Source organism: Acanthochromis polyacanthus, chromosome 18 (genome assembly GCF_021347895.1).
Source record: "Acanthochromis polyacanthus isolate Apoly-LR-REF ecotype Palm Island chromosome 18, KAUST_Apoly_ChrSc, whole genome shotgun sequence".
Lineage (NCBI taxonomy): Eukaryota > Metazoa > Chordata > Actinopteri > Pomacentridae > Acanthochromis > Acanthochromis polyacanthus.
The window spans coordinates 30,898,324-30,917,263 of NC_067130.1; the positions used below are offsets into that span (position 1 = coordinate 30,898,324).

Sequence of the window (18,940 nt, forward strand, 5' to 3'; positions counted from 1 at the left end):
CAGTCAGAGCCCAGAAATTTGAAGAATGTTCTACTTGATTGCGACTTGAAAAGAAGCTGGTCATTTTGGCCTTTTAGTGAGTCAGAAAAATACAGAATTTTCATATTTTGTGAGTTAGCATGCTAACATGCTTCCATTGATCCCTCTGAAGTGTTGTTGTTTAGCAGGTACAATGTGTTAACATGCTAGCATTTGCTAATTGCCACTAAACACAAAGTATAGCTGAGAATGTTGGTTCTGCCGGTGATTAATTACAAACCAAATGATTGGACAAATTAAACTTTTGACCTGATGTTGGCACCAAAGTAATGGCATCCATTTATCTTGAAGGTGTGCACTGAATGCACCATCATGGCTATTTATTTAACTCTGGACCAAAGTGGTGGGGAGACTGACTTTACCTTCCCCGGAGAGAATTTATGGCTCACTTTGCGTTACCAGTTTTTATCGTTGACGTTGTTCTATCATTCATTTTGTGGCTGAAAGCAGCTTCAGGTTGACATCAGCGGGTCATTTGTCAGCAGAGCAGACTGACTGGCAACAAGAGCTTTTTGTTTTATCTCTTTGTCCTCAAGTCTGTTGTTGCTTTTAGCTGAGCTCTCACATCACAGCACCCAGACAAGGATGATGCAAATCCAGGAAACTAAATGATAAATCATCTTTCTACGCTGCTGTATCAAAGTTTAACATTTATTTTTAGAAAGAAAGAAACCACTCCAGTACGACAACAGATGGATTTTGAGATTCACCCCAGCTTGAATCAGTTTTGTAAATTATTCTCCTATAGATTCCACAGGCTACGTTCTGTTTTTTTCCCTTTTTATTGACATTTAGTAATAAAAATGTCCGAATGCACATTAGCACAAGATGTTTGAAGTATACATTTTCGTATTTTTAATGTCAGAACTGCAGATTTTCTGTTGCGTGTTTCCATTTTTCAAGGGTCATAGATATTTATTGTCATTGCATTTCTACAATGAAATCTTGTTGGCACTTAAAAAAAACAACACACTTTAACAAACAACAACAAACAGCTTTATAAAAACAAGTCTTAAACGGTGAAGTAGGACTATGAGGTGCAGTGTCTGCTTTAAAGTGTCTGATTTTTGTCGTGCTAAACCTCATTTATCCACCATCAAAGCTTTCATGCTGGTTCTCTTCACTGGTTTCCACACAGAAGCTTTTATAAAGTGTGAAGTTGTGTTTCATGAATGTTGGCAGCTTTGGTAGGATCATTACCAAGTGTTGAAGCAGGGAATCATTTTCCCAAACAGTCATTTTAACCCTGTGAAAACCCAAATCCTATTTTATCTTTTTAAAAGAAAAATGCCAAAATTCTTAACCAGACATCATGTTTTTCGACTTCCCTTGAACTAGTCACCGTGGGTACTTGGAAAAGGTTTTTTCAGATATTTTAAATTTGTATATAGTGAATAAATTGTGCTTTTTTTCTCCAGTTTTCTTCATATGTCTCTTCAATTTATGAATTTTAGTTCAGAGCCAAAGTACACTGTAAAGCTTTTTTTATTTATAAGCTATAATTTCTTTCAACAATTTACTGTTGTGCTACAGATGTTCTGTTTAATCACAGATACTAAATAAAAAGGAAGAAAAAAGGCTATTAATTTAGACAATAACAGTTAAAAACAGACAACACGTGTAATGATGTGCACATCAAGTCATCTGTATTTGTTAAATCGAGTAAATCGTTCCTTTTCCAGTGTATGACTGTATAATGACATGTTTTCCTGCAATTAATCAGCTTTTAAAAATCAGTGTTTTGCAGATATGTCATTAATTTTGCAGTTTTTGAATCTTTTAAGACTTTCTTCAGGTGGTTTCGCTGCTAGATCGTTAGTGTTTCTTTTGCAGTGGGGATAAACAGTAGCCATTATCTTGACCTTTCAAACCCCCCAGTTCCCTTTAAAGACCTTCACCAGGACAATATGTCGACTAATCTCTTTCCTTTTAACACATTAAACAATCTGAGCTAGGAGACTATTTATAAAGGACATCAGATTTTTACTGCTGACGGCATGTGTTGGTTCACGTGTTGACCTGACCCTTTTGTCTTTCAGAAGCCAACATCAGCACATCCATCCAGGTGAACTCTACAGCCAAAGGATCTGCTGCTGCCTGGGCCATACTGCCAGTCTGTGAGTGGAAATAAAAGCACATGCAAGCACGTACAAACACATCACATTCTTCATAAAAGGTAATAAAGATATTTGTAGAATTCTAGCTTGATAAATCAAACACTACTATCAACCCACTTTCATATGCGTGTCATTCCTACATGTTTGAGGCTGTTTGAACTACAGTATCTCAGGAACTATTGACGATAAAAGCTTGGAATTTTCTGTTATTTCTCATCATGTCACTGATTCACAATCTACAATATTGGACAAATAGATCAAATAATCTCTGATTATTGGTGAACGAAAAAAATGAAGAAGTTAAAAAAGTCTAGTCTTTGAGCACAAACAAAAAAACTGATCATCCAGAAGTCAGCTAGTGCTATTTTCTGAACCACATGTAGCTGCATATAACAATAATATGAAACTACACATGTAGAATACTTTTATTTTGAAATACTGGGTAACCAAAATGAAGAATAGGTCATTTTCATTTAACTTTCATAGCTTATTCAGTCTGGCAAGCTGTACCACAAAGATATTGGTTGATAGTCAAATCCAAGGACAACAGAGTTCTGGAGTTTCAAAAATGTTTTTTAAAAAAAATACAGCCACGAAAATGTATTCTTTTAATATTGGAATATTTTTTTATTTTCAGGTATTGTTTTAATAGGAATATTGTCATTCAAACACGTTTAAAGGTGCAATACAGGTGCTGAAAATGGGTCGACAAGCAATTTTTATTTTATTTATATTGAAAAATAATTGACATATCAATCTAAAATGCTACAGATACCAATTTCAACTATCTGTATTTTATAATAAGGTTTCAAGCCAATCAGAGAAGATTGATCAGAAGGTTCCTGATGATTGGAGATGGAATAGCTCTTTACTGATTTCTACATTCAGAACACTTAAGCTTATTTAAAAGAGTACTTCGTCCCCTGAAGGGAGGTCTTGGTACTTGTTTGGGATGCTGTCCTCTACTGAACATTAACTGATCATTTGTGTCTGTTTGTCGCTGCCCTCAGTGCTGCTGGCGATGGCGGCAGCAGGCGGCTACCTGATGTGGAGAAACTGGCAGCTGAAGAACCAGAAGAGCATGAACTTCGACAACCCCGTCTACCTGAAGACCACAGAAGAAGACCTCAACATCGACATCACCCGGCACGGCGCCAACGTGGGACACACCTACCCCGCGGTGAGTCGCCCGAAACACACAACCACCTCAAACTTAATTAAATAATAGGACACAGTCTTATCAACTTAAAGCTTCTGAGCAGCTGGGCGGTTTAAATATTTTCATCCTGACACTGAAAAGGATGGAGGCAGCATGTCAGTGACCTATGTCAGGAGTAATCCTGAGTGCATTGTTGCCCGTCCACATCTTTGTACACAGATTAAACAGATTAACCTAAGCCCGACCAGAGTCACAAGATGGACTCAAACCTCTGGCGTCACCCTCACAGCTGCAACACGCATCTATCTGCATGCACTAACTGGGGAAAAGGCAAAAAAAACTGTTGTAGCACACATTTTTCTGCATGCACTAACTTAGAAAAAAAAAACTGTTGCAGCACACATCTCCCCCTGAAATAAGCTTTGTTCCTGCATGAATTAAACAAAATGCAGCATGCACATTAATTTCACCCTCTTTATGCTAAGCCACTCAACACAGAACCAAAAAACCAATTTAATTAAGCCACTTGTTCCTCTCTCTTCCCCCTTCCCCTCTTTCTGTCTCCAGATTTCGATAGTGAGCACAGACGACGATTTATCCTGATCGTGTTGGGGTTGTTTGTTTTTTTCCTCCTCCTTCTGTTTTTTGTTTACGGCAGCCCTTAGCGTCGTTACCGTGCTGACGGTTGTCCGTAGCAGCAGAAGCCCTTACAGTTACGACCACACGCCTTCTGAAGTGCATTATGTCATTACGCGTGGCGAAGAGGAAACGTTATTTATTATGTGAATACTTCAACAAATTTACGTGTCACAACTGTTTTCACTCCGCGTCCAAAGCGTTGTTATTTTTGGGCCACATTTTTCCGCCCTGCTTTTTAAAGGAGTCCGACGGAGAGGGATGAATTTCCACAATTTAATCGCCTCTTTTGGGGCTTTTGTGTCCACAATGAATGGGGAAATAGAGGCAGGATTTCTCCGGATAATGTATGAACTCTGAGCTCTCAGAACTCAACATGGCAAATATCTGAACATATTGTGGGACTTGAGGGTCAACGTGAGGCGTCAACGGGGAAAATTTGGTCCAAACTTTATTTCTTGCTTCCTGATCTAACATTCAGATGTGAATATTTATGTACGATCATGTTTTGGGCAGTAATATCTAAAAGCAAATGTAAGTTTTCTTTTACTTTCTGTTCATTTCTGTGTATTATTTCCATCAGTACCTCCTGGAGTGCATTCCTTCAAACTGTCAGTATTATTATTATTATTATTATTATTATTATTATTATTATTGAAGCTGTGTAAAAATCACCACGGTTACAGCATTTGTAAACAATGTACATAACACATCACCCCTCAGAGACATGACCGTCAATCAGGACACTCTTCAATGCACTTTGATCAAATGTTTCCTTGTGTAAATAAGATTGTATACGTTTGACTTGAAATCAATTTTTTGCTATGGTTGGGCATCGTACCTGGGTTAGAGTTCAGATGTATTTAAGAAGCCAGAAAAGATAAAAAGAAAAAAAACACAACACAACTGGATTTGGTAAAACTATTTTGTATGTTTGTGTGCTGTTGCTGTGAACTTTTTCTAGCCATGTACAGTGAGGGGGAAACACGATTAAAAAGCTCTGTATCTGTGAAGAAAACTGATTCGCAAACCACTTCGGAATTAAAACCTAATCCACGACGTTGTTCAAAACAAAGTCTTCTATTTTTCTTGTTGTGTGTGCACAAAGATAACACTATTTGGCCAGCAGTGCACTTCCAACCACCTGCTGTTGGGAATTGTTGGCCTGATTTTCAAGGTCAAGATGCCGAAGGGAAATCCTAATGCTGCATGATTACGGTGCAGGTGGTGAGCCAGAAATAACAGAGAGGCCAGAGGAGTCATGTCTCTGTTTCTGTTGGTTTCGTGACTGAAAAGCTGCTCCCTAAAGAAATAGTTTTCCAATTTGGTGTGAAAGAACTTCATTGGTTTCCACTCAACCCATCCAAAACCTTTGGGATGAACAAAGTCCTTTAGATGTTGTCCAAGATCACATGACTTCTTCTTTTAGGACTGGTTTTAACATCCTAACATATTTTTAAATCTGGTTGCACATGAGGAGAAACTTGACAGATATTCTCTAGTCTCAGACAAATATTATGTATCACACACACTACAGGATATTAAAGATTTGAGCGCTACTTTGTGTGATCTCTTGGGGAAACAAGATGTAAACAAAACGGACTGCAGCGCAAAGATTTGTTGTAATCCTTCAAATAGCAAAAGCAGAAATAGTTTTTCTATTTTTCCGTGAGAACTGGAGGTGAGTATTTAACATCTGTAGCTACCATTGGCTTTAAAGGCAAAAATGTTACCTAGCAATGCTAACATTCTAGCCCTTGAAGCTAATGTCAACCACAAATGTGTCTACCGCTCTTGGCATTAATGTAATAATTCTACCCATCCAGATTTTACCTCCTAAATACGAAAGATGTTTGATATCAGAGACATTATGAGCAGTCCAGAAGATTCAAACCCATCACGTTGGCAGATAATGTGGCCCCACACCAGTTCAAACCAAGATCCCTGACTAGATTTATCTACCCAAAACTGCTGGAGTATGAAGACAAGACTTTAACACAATTTACTGTTGATCCTTTCTAAGCCCAAAGCTAGAACATTTTGCTATGGGTCAGGTGTCTTTGAACCAATATTTTGCCAACCTAGTCTTCTGATGTCAAGAATAAACTTTCACGCTTAAATTGTTAAGGACTAGAGAACAGCAACAATGAATTGGAGGTTGGAACAAGTTTTCAAACTGCAAAAAACAAATCTTCAATTCTCAAGGATGTGTTCCAGGATGTAGCTTTACTTTATCTCAATGATTTGAAGTAAAACCTGGAACAATTCTCTTTTAACAATCCATGTTTGTATAGATTTAAGATGCAGATCTATACTCATACCTTCCTTTTAGAACAAATTTCTGACCTACCAACATGTCTTAACAGAAACTGTTTTACACCTAAATTCTTCTCAACCTGCTTCACTGTTTTGTTATGAGCTAACTTCTGAAAAGTTACAAGAGCAGCAAAGAAAGACATAACCTAAAATCAACAATCGGTGAAGAACCCTATCTTGGTAATAACTTGAATCTCTCCTTCCTACCTGATCCAGCACTCAGTTTTTAATCTCTTCAGAAAATCACTGCTCCAGTCTTGTCTCGTCCAGATCAGGCCGGCTTGAGGGATGAACAGGAGGCGACACATTTGTGAATTCAAGGAAGTGGGTCGAGACGGTGGGTGAGCCGGTATGTCATTTTATATGGCGCGAGTCAACCTCCATCTGTACATTGTCTGATTAACTGCAGTGAGGATTAATCTCCATCTATAACACTGAGACATCAGAGTGATAAAAGATGTCAAACACACTCTTGGATTAAGGCAAAGATGCCACATGTGCAGTTCTGAGTCATATACGAAGGAAAAGATTCACCCCAACTAACTTATTAGGATAGAAAATGAAAGTTTTACATTGAGACAACAAAAAAAAGTCTTGATGACGTTGACAACCAGATCTATCTAAATAATTCAATTCCCTTTCTTCCAAAACGGCTTTCAAATACAAAAATGCAAAATTCATGCAGTTAATGCATGTTTTATAGGTTAAGCCTTCCTGGAGATCCAGTATGCTTCGTATTATCCATCCATCCATTCTCTATACACCGCTTTATCCTCACTAGGGTTATGGGGGGTGCTGGAGCCTATCCCAGCTGACTCTGGTGAAGGCAGGGGACACCCTGGACAGGTCGCCAGTCTGTCACAGGGCTATAGATACAGACACACAATCACACACTTCGTATTATGAAATCAGATAATTCATTTTCTTTTGCTTATCAACAGTATAATTGTGGAGGCAGCAGGCTAATAAAGTTCGTACTGACTTCCCTCCCATCATCAATGTTCCTCCTGGGGGACCCCAAGGTGATCCCTGGTAAAGTGAGAGCAGGTGGATACTCCTGGAAAACCTCCAATCATAGTCCTTCAGAAGGTATCCTGATCACATACCTGGATAAAGTGAACTGGTTCCACTTAACATGAGCGGAAACTTTATTCGGTACAGTTTTTGACTCAGTACTTGGAGCTTATTGCCAAAAGTGATGGTTGGGATGTAGATCAACTGGTAGATGAAAAGCTTTGCCTTCCAAAAAGATCTGGCAGTCCAGCCTCACTGTTGCTGATGCTGCACTAAGGCTTTGGGGATTGAGTCATTCTAGGAAACTGCAGGGATCTAGACATATGACTTTATTCAAAACGATCTCTGCACATTTGTAATTCAAAAATTACCACGTTATTACTGAATGTCTGTTTTCTCATGTTTAAAAAAAGTTACAAATTGGGTTTTTGCATATTTTTAATGCTCTTAAGACCAGCACCTTAACTTGCCATGTCAGTAATTCACCTCAACTCTGAATTAGTCCACCACGTCTTAACAGATATTGCCATGTGTCCAGATAACTTTAATCCCAGTGCCATTATTTTCTATTTGGTTTGTACACAGAAGACAAAATCATTTAGTGTATTTAAAGCTGAACCCTTCGTAATGTCAACCATAGGTTTCCTGAAAAATTATTTAGAGGCTCAGTGTGGCGGCTCTAATCGTCACCATCTTGGCAGAACCCAAGTCCTCCTAAACCCCGATTAATCCAAAAAAAACAGGTGGGCCTGAAGTGTAGAGTTGCTGTTCCTTCATGTCAAAAGGAGTCAGTTGAGGTAGTTTGGATTTATTTAATGGTTAGGATGCCTTTGGAGGTTTTCCAGATATGTCCAACTAGAAGGAGACCCCAGTGTACAGACCTTACTGTTGGCATTGCATATCTCATCTGGCCTGGGAACACCTTGGGGATCCCCTAGGTAGAAGTGGAAAACACTGAGAAGAGGGAGCTCTGAAATGACTTGCTTCACCTTCTCCCACCGCAACCCAACCTCAAATAAGTGGAAGAAGATGGTTGGATGACGGCGATGTATCAATGCAAGAAATTCCCTTTGGAGTTCCCGGTAATCCATCCGATAGTTACTCCACTCAAAGCAAACCAAATTGTGCCAACAACAAAAATGGCAGCATCCTTTGGACACCATGAATTTGCTAAATATTGTTCCAATTCATGTAGTTAACAAATATCACAACAAATACCATCTTTTAGCTGAGCTTTACACACTTGCAGTACCACTATTCTTGGTTTTCTGTCGACGTGCAACCAGGTGACAAAATAAAATTCTAAGTTCGATCTGCTAATGGTAGAAAATGGAAAAATATCATTTTCACAACCTTTTATGGCGGTTCATCCAGTAGTTGCTGAGATAATTCAGTGTGGGACAACACTGTTATTAAAGGATCACCTTGTAAACCCAATTCAGCGCTGAAAGTTCTGAGATGTTGCTGTCGGTGGGAGGAGAGTGGTAGAGATCAGCAGAGGACACAAGAGGATAATAGTATTTAAAACTTTAAGCACCCAGATCATCTCAGTCGGCAGCATTAGACGCCTGGAGTCGCGTCCTTCATCATCACAGCTGCTGGCAGTGAGCGTGAACAGGACTTATTTCTGAATGAAAGGTGCGCAAGATGCCAGAACATGTGTGATGGTTAGATGGACTTGAGACTTTCTGGGATGTTTCTCAGTGTAATTTAATTGTTTTTTGTCTGAGTACGAACATTGTACGGAGCGACCATGTTGACCCACCTCAGAGCTCGTAGCAGGAGTTTGTTCCCCAGCTACAAACCCGGCGGCCAGACTCAAGCTGCCAAAGAACTGGCCGAACACCTGGAATTATACAACACCTTCATTAAGCCATGGAACTCCATGCAGGTGAGATACTGGATTTATTCATGGTTTGTTGATTTCTTGTAGTTTCTCTCCAGTTTCTTTGCTTTCAACTGTAAAAATCTCTGTCAAGTTCACCATTGTTAAACAAATCAGATGTAGAATTTTTAAAACATAAGTCCTTTTTATGAAACTCAATAGCACAGTTAGTGTCAGAGTAAGCAGTATTTTGGCATTATTGGGCAAATATTCCACGCCTTACCTCTTATCATATGAAAATGTAAGTAAAGTAGCCTTCTGCACCCCTTCCTGGCTCAGTTTTCTCACTTTAGAAGAATTTATTGGTTGAGAAATCAATTTGAAAGTATCAGTATTGCTTGTTTCATTTTGTTCTCTTAATATTTCTCTAAATATTTATATTATCAAGTATTTGCTTCTTCTATTCTTTGGTAATTACCTCCGCCAAGGAGGTTATGTGACACCCGGCGTTTGTGTGTCCGTCTGTCTGTCTGTTAGCAAGATAACTCAAAAACGCCTGGGCAGATTCACATGAAATTTTCAGGGGATGTAGACTATGGTAAGAGGAAGAGCTGATTTAATTTTGGTAGCAATCCGGAAAGGATCCTGGATTCTGGATCACTTTGAATTTTTTAGTGTGTGGTCCAAAATAGGACAAAAACATCATAGGTTAGTATGTCGTCCAACAAATTGGAGCAAGGTGTCCAAATAGCTCAACTGGTTAAGAAGGTGATTCTTAAACAGAACTGTGTCAGAGACGCAGGTTTGATTCCAGCTCATGATCCTTTACTGCATGGGTTCCCTGTTTTCCTCACTATCCTTGGTGGAGGTCTGCACTCAGAGTGCTTTTCTAGTTTCCTCATGTTCTCTCGTTGACATCCAATAGAATCCTGAAATGCTGCATTCATTAACACAAATTTTGTTTAATTTGTGAAGGACCTGAGCAGAGACATCTATGATCTTTATGCTGAGTATGAACGTGAGGAGGTGGAGGATCGATTGCCGGTTTCTCCGTCCCGCCTGCTAATGTCTCCGACCAAACACTTCACCCTCAACATCAACGTTGGAGGAACGGTAACTTTACTGCACTTCTATCACAAAACACTCCTGCAATGCTATTATATTATTAGAAAGATTTTTAAAAAGCAACTGTTTATATCTTGAAAGGTAGATATGCAGATATTACCACCTACACCTTTTTACTTTACAAATTTACGGACATTATCAAATTCATGAGCAGATTCATACTGGATTGGAAAACAGACGAGCTCTGTGATTATTACAGATTACTCCAAGTCCCCCATTAACACTGGTTTGTGTGAATAGGGCTTTAAAAAAGACTAAAAACATCAATAATAATGAAAGAAAAGTATCATAAGTAGCTTGAAGATAAAAACGGATCATATAAAAATATCATAGACACAACCAGAGATCCTGAAAGCAATCCAAAAGGAATATAAATAGAAAGAGATAATGAAACCCAACATAGCAAACATTTATGAGCACCTTCTGATGAAAGAATGTTATGGGGAGATATGAGACACTCGATGAATTAAAATATATTTCCAGACAGCTAACAATATAAAGATGGTTCCATACTTTGGTTTCTCCAATGACAAAGGCCTTGGTCACCTTTGTTCACCAACCAAGACCCTGGAATAACCAACAGGATCACATTTATCAATTTCAGACAATGACATGAGGGGCTACTAGGTCCTTAATGTAAAAGTGAAGTTACATTTTGAAATCAATGCAGAATTTAAGCTGTAGCCAGCACAAGGCAGTGAGAACTGAACTAATGGAATGATTTATTTATTTTGTTAGATTTGTGCAAGTTGAAGTAGGTGCAGGGAGCTCTGATTGATCTTGGTATTTAGTCTTACAGTTATCAAAAAAGGAAAAAAATAAGTGCAGATATATAAGTTTTAAGTTATTGGCAGACAGGAATGACTGAAGTTGAAAAACCATGAGTGAACAACATCGCATACTTGAACATCAAAACAGAAATCAGCATCAGAAATACCAAGATTTCCAGCAGATAGTTGGTCAGCTTACTGTGATGCAGGCTGCTGGGAGTATAGAAACCAGTGGCTAAAACATGAGGCTGCTGGGTTTCATGGTTCAAAGACACGCATATAACTGTGTGTCATCTGCATAGAAGTGGTTAAAGATGCTAATCTGGCCGAGAGGAAGCAGATAATTGAAAATGGCAGTAGTCCAAGGACTAATCTTGATTAAGAGATGTTAATAATAATGGATTAGATTTATATAGCACTTTTCAAGGCACTCAAAGCACTTCTGGAGGCAAGGCGGGTTAAGTGTCTTGCCCAAGGACACAACAGCACATGACTAGGCGGGAGCGGGAATCGAACCACCGACCCTTCGATCATTGGACGACCCGTTCTACCAACTGAGCCACCCTGTCTTAAATCAAACGGAGGAACAAGAACTGTAATTTATCTCCTAGGGTTCCTTCAAACTGCATGTCACACTGGATTTTTTCTTTTTCAAGCAATTATGTGAGAAGGATATCCTTGTAAATTGCTTAATTATTGGACAAAACTAGCAACATAAAGATACTACATTTGGCTCTGAGAAGTCGTGATGAACACTTCACAATTTCTTAATCTCTTGTAAACTAAAAAAGTATTAACCCTTTAATGCACAACATAGGTCAAAACGACCCATATTTAATGGAAAATGGGTATCTCTTAACTCATGTTTTACATTAGAGAGTTAAAGTTATCAGCAGGTTAATAGGTGATGGAATTGACCACTCAGACTTGTGACAAGATTTTTTTTTTATACTCCGAATGATAATTGTTTTTTTCCCCGTTTCTCAACACTAAAACATTTTCTCTTCTTTTTGGATTCCTAGAGGTACCATCTGCCCTACAGGCTGGCTGCCAGGTATCCAAAGACCCGGATTGGTCGGTTGGCCACGTACACGGACCACAACCGGAAGCTGGACCTGTGTGACGACTATGTTGTCCATAGCAAAGAGTTCTTCTTCGACCGGGACCCTCAAGTCTTTCACAACATCTTTAACTTCTACATGTGAGATGAAACACAGAATAAAATGACTTTCTATTTCTTCTTGTGACTTTCTGGATAAATTCCAGTTCTTGTTTGTCTCTGGTTCTTCCTTCAGGACTGGAGTGTTGTGGATTAAAGACGAGCTGTGTCCTCGTAGCTTCCTGGAGGAGATCAACTATTGGGGCGTCCGAATCAAAAACAGCCACCGCTGCTGCCGAATCTCCTTCGAGGAGAGGCAGGACGAGCTGAACGAACAGCTGAAGATCCAGCAGCAGCTGCTGGCAGAAGTTAGTGTAAGTGTGTCCTGTAAATACATCTAAAGCTTTCCCTCTAGTGTCTATAAAACGTATTCAGCTCTCTTAGAAGTTTCCCTTTTTGTTGCTTTTCCACATTTAATCACAGTCAATATAATCTGACTTTTTTGACTAAGAGTTACAAAAAATAAGACTCTTTATGTCATAATTGAGACAGATGTCAGTAATTAAAAATCTAAAATGTAAAATAAGTCATTGCATAAATATTTACCCCTTTTAAAGTGACTCCGCTAATGCACCACAGATGCAGCCACTTGAGAGAAGTCCTACAATTAGTGGAATATTTTCTCCTTAATTAGTGCCATTAATTTAAATGCTTCAGCGCATCTGTCCATACAGATCATTTTGGAGTTTTTTCTTCAAGTTTTGAGATTATTTTCTCAAACCAAATACATATAAATAGTGCATGTCCATTTGTGGTGCTTACATCATAGAAGTTTAGAAGTGTATAATTCCACTGTTATAGTGAATAATTTATAGGACACAGTGGAGTCAAAATGTAATGAATTGCTCACTAGGGCTAGTTGCTTTACCACCAGCTCCTCTCCATATATAAATTATTTACGTGTTTTTAAATATATATATATATTTACCTGAGATTTTGCCACTAATCTGCTTCAGACTGAGTCTCTGACCTACATTATAAATCACTGCTTCGCCCTCCTGACAGATGGGCAGAGCAGAATAAGCTTTTCTTGGCACAGATTTAGACAGCTGTTTCCATCACAGTTTCTTGTACCAGTTGTGTGTTTTCTTGATGTGTAGTTTTGAAATGTAGCTTTGTGAGCTTCAGATTCTGTTTTGCTTTGTCATATGTGTTTGTTACTCTTTTCTTGCTTAAAGTATCATGCTGTGTTTCTGTTTTGTCGTGACGCTGAGGCATTCCTGTCCTCCAGGTGGAGATGGAGGAGAATGAAAAACTATTTCACGGCATGGTCCTCGGGTCGATCCGCAGGAGGATCTGGAACCTGATGGAGAAGCCGTTCTCCTCCATCACCGCCAAGCTGACGGCCGTCGCCTCCTCCTTGTTCGTGCTGTTATCTCTGGTCGTCATGACGCTCAACACCGTGGATGAGATGCAGTACAAGGTGAGTATTTGCTTTAATTCAAGCTGAAACGTGCAAACCCACTCAATGTACCTTTATTATAACAGTCTGTTTAGTAATACTTCAACATGTAAATCAAACTGTTTTGCCCCATAACGTTTAATATTTAGCATCTGCCAACACTAAGTCCCAATCCGATACCATATTTCTAGATAATGCACACGTAAAGTACATTAAAGTCAATAAAATCACTGAATGTCTACTGAATATCTCTGCAGTACAGTTCTGCAGCCACGCTGTTAAATAATGTTCTGTAGGTGGTTACAGGCATTGTAAGACTCCAGCAGGGCACTGTCTTAAAGTAATCTTTATCTTTATTTATATCCCCAAGGGCCAGTTTGTCTTGTAGTCAGCGTACACCACAGTTTCACCAAACAATAGACTAAAATATGACGATAAAAGAAAGATGTTAGATAAAAAAGTCAAATCATCATCAATCAAAGACAAATGAAATGTATAAAATAATGAAAATAAGTTAGAAAAATGGCAAACGACAATGGGAACAGTGGTGAATGAGTTTTGTTTTGTTTTTAAGTTGTGTGGAAAGAGTATGGTGTACGGTGTCTCCCAAGCTGATGGTGAAAACCTGTGTTCTCTACATGCATGTCAGAAACTACAAATTAAAACGTGAATTAATCCAGACGGAAAGTCTTGTTCCAGATAAAAACAAATATATGAATGTAGTACTTTAAAGTAGAAAAGCACAAGATATAAGTACGATACATTACTAAACTAAAAATAAGTGAGCCAAAATACGCATGGACTAGAACAGAGAAAATATCAGACATGACAGTAAAATAATACACAGGAAAATGAAATATTGCATGTTACATTGATGATGTTGGAAATAAAAGTGAAATATGTAATGTGACCAAAACATTGCTCATGAAAATGAAATCTTACACGTGATACTGAAAGTGATATTGATGATATTGTTCAGATTTAAGTGTGACGTTTTAGTGGTCTTTATTGTAGATCAGCTGTAGTTACCTGGTTGTCCCACAAGGTGGAGTCTCTTACTGTTTAATAGTAAAGCAATCTCATATTGGGGAGCAGAGAGCATTATGGGGGTTTGGTTAACAAGGGGCACCATGACAGACTTCTGTGATGCTGCATGACACGAATAATGTCTGTTGACTAAATCTGCACTGTCAGCACAAGGAAAGTGTTCTCTGTGCACAAACAGTAATATTATTTAAGCATTTAATGATTGAAAGTGCTGCCAATAATTAATAAATTGCACCACTAATGTCCTGCTGCAATTCATGATCTCTCTTGACAACACCTGTCTGACAGCAGAAGTAAACTCAAGAACAAGCTGAGGTTGAAGTCGATACCGACCAGTTAAAAAGGCCTTGATCTACCTTTCTAAATAATAAATGTCTGTACAACACTCTAAGCTGTATCGTCTGTTCTAGACGCCGTCCGGTGAGCTCACCGGCCGATTCTACGGCGAGTGCATGGAGACGTTCTGCATCACCTTCTTCACCCTGGAGTACCTGCTGCGTCTGGCCTCCACCCCCGACATCAAGTGTTTCGGACGCAGCGTCTTGAACACGGTCGACCTGGTCGCCATCCTGCCGCACTACCTGCAGATCGTCCTGGAGTGCTTCGAGGACGAGGACATTCGGCCGCACTCTGGAGACATCGAGACTGTAGCTCGGGTTGGAAAGGTAAAGATGGGAACCTGACGGGACGAGATAGCTTCAGATATATCCGCTTCACCCATATTTAGTTGTTTTTTTGTTTGTAGGTGGGACAGGTTCTGAGAATCATGCGTCTGATGAGAATATTTAGGATTTTGAAGCTGGCTCGTCACTCGACAGGCCTCAGAGCGTTCGGCTTCACACTCAGACAATGCTACCAGCAGGTCAGTGTCAAATCAATGAATGAAAAACAAATATTTTTAATGTTCTGGTCAGTCACCTCAGTTCATGACCAACCATCTCATACTTGCTCCTAAGTAAAGCTGGTGAAAGATTTTTGGTTGCTATCTTTTTGAGTTAAAAATCCTTGAAGACGATGAGGTCTTGTTGACTTTTCTATCAAAAATTTGCATCAAAATGCTACAAAATTTAAAGGACTCTAGCTTTATTATTTCTGAAATTATGACATCAAGAAAATGACACAAAAATTGGCATGACCAAATCTTCTTTAAGAATTTTTTACTCAAAAACCAACGTTACTTTTGAACTCAGATTTTACACATGGTCAATAAATATTCACCAGTTTTAGAAGAAAAATGCAGTCAAAGTGAAGATGGTCAGAGGTTGGGGAATCTGTGAATTGAGGCATAATGACCCACTTTTTTCCAGTAATAAGCTGATGGACTTCGTTGCGGTTTAAATTGCTGGAAAATGTCTGTGCAGGTGGGCTGTTTGCTGCTCTTCATCTGCATGGGGATCTTCATGTTTTCAGCCATGGTCTACACCGTGGAGCACGACGTTTACAACACCAACTTCACCTCCATGCCGCATGCTTGGTGGTGGGCCGCTGTGAGTCGACACAAAGTGCAACCGGATTTAGTAAATCACAAGCTTCAAAATAGCCACTAGTTGCCAAGAACTGTAGAGATTTATCTCCAGGAGTAACTAGTTCATCTACAAAACAGCCAGACGAACACACGCTGTTTGAACAAAGCATTGGATCAATTAAAAAAAACTATTTTCCTTCATGCTCAGAACAGCTGTGATCTAGTTTAACACTGCAAACAATCACATAGTTTCTACCCCCTGAAATATGTAAAGCTGAGCTGTTACCCACAAAAAACAAATTAAAAAAGTGAGTCGTTTCTTGTTTGGTACATCTGTGATGATGCTCTCTCTCAACACTAAACACCATCTGTTATGTTTTTACAATAAAAGCCACACTGTGTTTCTTCAGTTCAGCTGTATAACAATGAACAGAAAAAGTGCAACGCAAGTAGACATAAAATTACAAATTGGTAATCGGGATTTCATTGTTTTCTGTAAATAGACACTCAGAATCCAGGACAGAAATGGGTCGCTCCATTACCAACAATAAAAGCTCTTGAAACAGAGTTTAAACACACTGAATGACTGCTGCTAAGTAAATGTCAACCACAAATAATAATCTATAGACATTCTGGAATGTGTGGTTTGGATAAAACTGAGTAAATGGTGTGAAAGAGACATTTGTTTGGAAAAAAAACTCATTTTCCAGTCAAAGGTAATTCCTTTAGAACCATAAGTCCATCTTCAAGTAAGGCTACCATCAGTTATAATGTGTATGTCTGGAAAACAAGTGTTTTTATTCTTGTGTCTGCATTTATTGTCTTTACATTTAGTGTGTTTTTTGTCTCTTTGGTCCTTCAGGTGAGTATTTCCACGGTGGGCTACGGCGACATGTTCCCAGAGACCAATCTCGGTCGCGTCTTCGCCTTCATCTGCATCTCTTTTGGCATCATCCTCAACGGCATGCCCATCTCGGTCCTCTACAACAAGTTCTCCGACTATTACACCAAGCTCAAGGCCCATGAGTACACCACCGTCACCAAGGCCCGTGGGAAGGTTCGCTTCACCCAGAGGGCGGCAAAGAAGTTTGCAAAGTACTGCGATCGCCCCGTTCACCCGAAACCGTGGTGAGGTGTTCAGGTTGGAGAGCTGCAAGGCTACGCTAAGACGTCAAATCTTGAGACGCATGTTGGTGATATCACTGATTCCTAATGGCAGATACTGCAAACTTTACCTGGAACTGCCAGTTTATGAAGTACAGCGAGACGTAAAAGTGAGATTTACCTTAAAGCCAGAAGGTGGAACACATTTCCGACGTCGGATAGGAGGTGTCTGTGTTCTCGTTCTGTGGAACTTTCCAAAACTGAAAATCTGGCATCGACTTTTCATCGTGATCGTCCAACTATGCAGAGGGAAAAAGAAGCTCATCTTGTTCTACCTCTGCTTTCACTAAATAGGTGTGCTACTTGCCACGTCTCCACAGAGGATCAATCAGAAATCATTCCCTTTCATCCAAAGTTTTCGGAACATCCACAAACTTTGGATTCCAGTGGTAGCGTAGTCGGAAAGCATGTCTGTCTTTTGATCTAGTTTTGAGGGATCAATCCTCAAATCTAACAGAACTGGAAGTAAATATGAGGTTCTGTACAGTTACAGCTTTACCCTTCACATTTGTACCAGACATGTCTGGACTGTATGACGGTTGTTCGAAAAGTTTCCAGACTTTGCACGGTGCTACATGTGCGAGTTGTACCAGACGAACACCAGGACTTGTTTCGCATATATTTTTGGTAGGTTTGCGTCTGCGAATTCTTCATGGAGCTCAAACTGGAGCAGATCAGAAAAGCTCTAATTCTGTGTCTGGAAGCAGCGGGATTGTTTAACCTTCATGTCATTAGTACTGATGAGGGGTGGGTCTGCAGCTACCATCAGAAGAAACAGCAGCTGAAGCTTCCAAAAGTTTTCAACATTCACGTGGTTGTGGACCAGGAACTAATCTTCCAGAGTCGGACTGTCAACCCTGAGTTGTTCGAAAGACAAAACGAAGTGCAGAAAACCTGAGCTGTGATGAAATGGTCAATGTTTTCAGTCCGCCCAGCTCTCCAGGAGTTCCTTTCTGTCATTTCTTTCTCTTCCTTAATATAGAATTCAGATCAAAGGACGTTTTAAGAGACTTTGCGTATGGTGCTTGACATATTAAACTTTGGGTTACCAAACCTACAGCCCCCCAAGGTTATTTTATCTTATCCATTCATTTGTCCTTTTTACCTGTTGATTCCTGTTAGACCTCCACCAATGAAGTTTTTCACTTTAACGTGTCCACATGCTAGTTTTTTATGTGCTACAAAAACAAATCATGAGCAAAGCAATCGGTCTACGCTGCGGCTGAGCATTTTTGATTTGGCCTTGTAGGAACCAATCCTGTCAGCTTGCAAGAGTAGTTTTACAGCGTTTTAGCAGCATCTAACGTGAGCTGCAGTAAACAGGGACAGGTGAGTGCAGAAAGAGGCAGTTTAAGGCAGTAAGGGATTATTTTCATAGAATAAGAACTTTGTAAATATGGGACTTTGATACAGAGATGTGCTTTTAGAGGTTTAATCCATTGTCAGACGAGGACTTTAAGTCTTCCAGCATGTGTTTAGACTGGAGAACACCCTCTGAGTCGGTGGTGTTAGTGTGGAATAGGTTCTTATTTTATTTTTTAAACCATCCCTCTTCTCCTTCATCCACACTCTGCTCATTACTCTGTAAAGCTCACGTGTAATCCAGGATTCAGGAACCAATGAAGGCAGGCCAGAAATAAACCGTGAGTTAAAGACCCAACATCTGGACGCTGGATGTGTTTATCTGCCTTCTGAAAGCCGT

General features: G+C 39.5%; 2 protein-coding genes across 3 annotated transcripts in view; both read left to right on the forward strand.

The window, feature by feature from the left end:
- Positions 1-5,010, forward strand: part of vldlr (very low density lipoprotein receptor) — an 85,983-nt gene extending 80,973 nt beyond the window's left edge. For both annotated transcript variants that reach the window (XM_022203050.2, XM_022203051.2), the window contains 3 exons: positions 2,079-2,156; positions 3,167-3,336; positions 3,883-5,010. In XM_022203050.2, the coding sequence (XP_022058742.2) occupies positions 2,079-2,156; positions 3,167-3,336; positions 3,883-3,918 (284 nt within the window). In that variant the 3' untranslated portion in view covers positions 3,919-5,010. The remainder of the gene's footprint in view (positions 1-2,078; positions 2,157-3,166; positions 3,337-3,882) is intronic.
- A 5,084-nt stretch (positions 5,011-10,094) lies between these two features.
- LOC110957163 (potassium voltage-gated channel subfamily V member 2-like) lies at positions 10,095-18,297 on the forward strand. Its single transcript, XM_051938641.1, has 8 exons — positions 10,095-10,219; positions 12,024-12,202; positions 12,297-12,474; positions 13,392-13,583; positions 15,020-15,274; positions 15,355-15,471; positions 15,971-16,096; positions 16,937-18,297. Exons 1-8 carry the CDS (start codon positions 10,172-10,174, stop codon positions 17,204-17,206), a joined length of 1,365 nt encoding a protein of 454 aa, XP_051794601.1. The 5' UTR covers positions 10,095-10,171; the 3' UTR covers positions 17,207-18,297.
- The last annotated feature ends 643 nt before the right edge of the window (positions 18,298-18,940 follow it).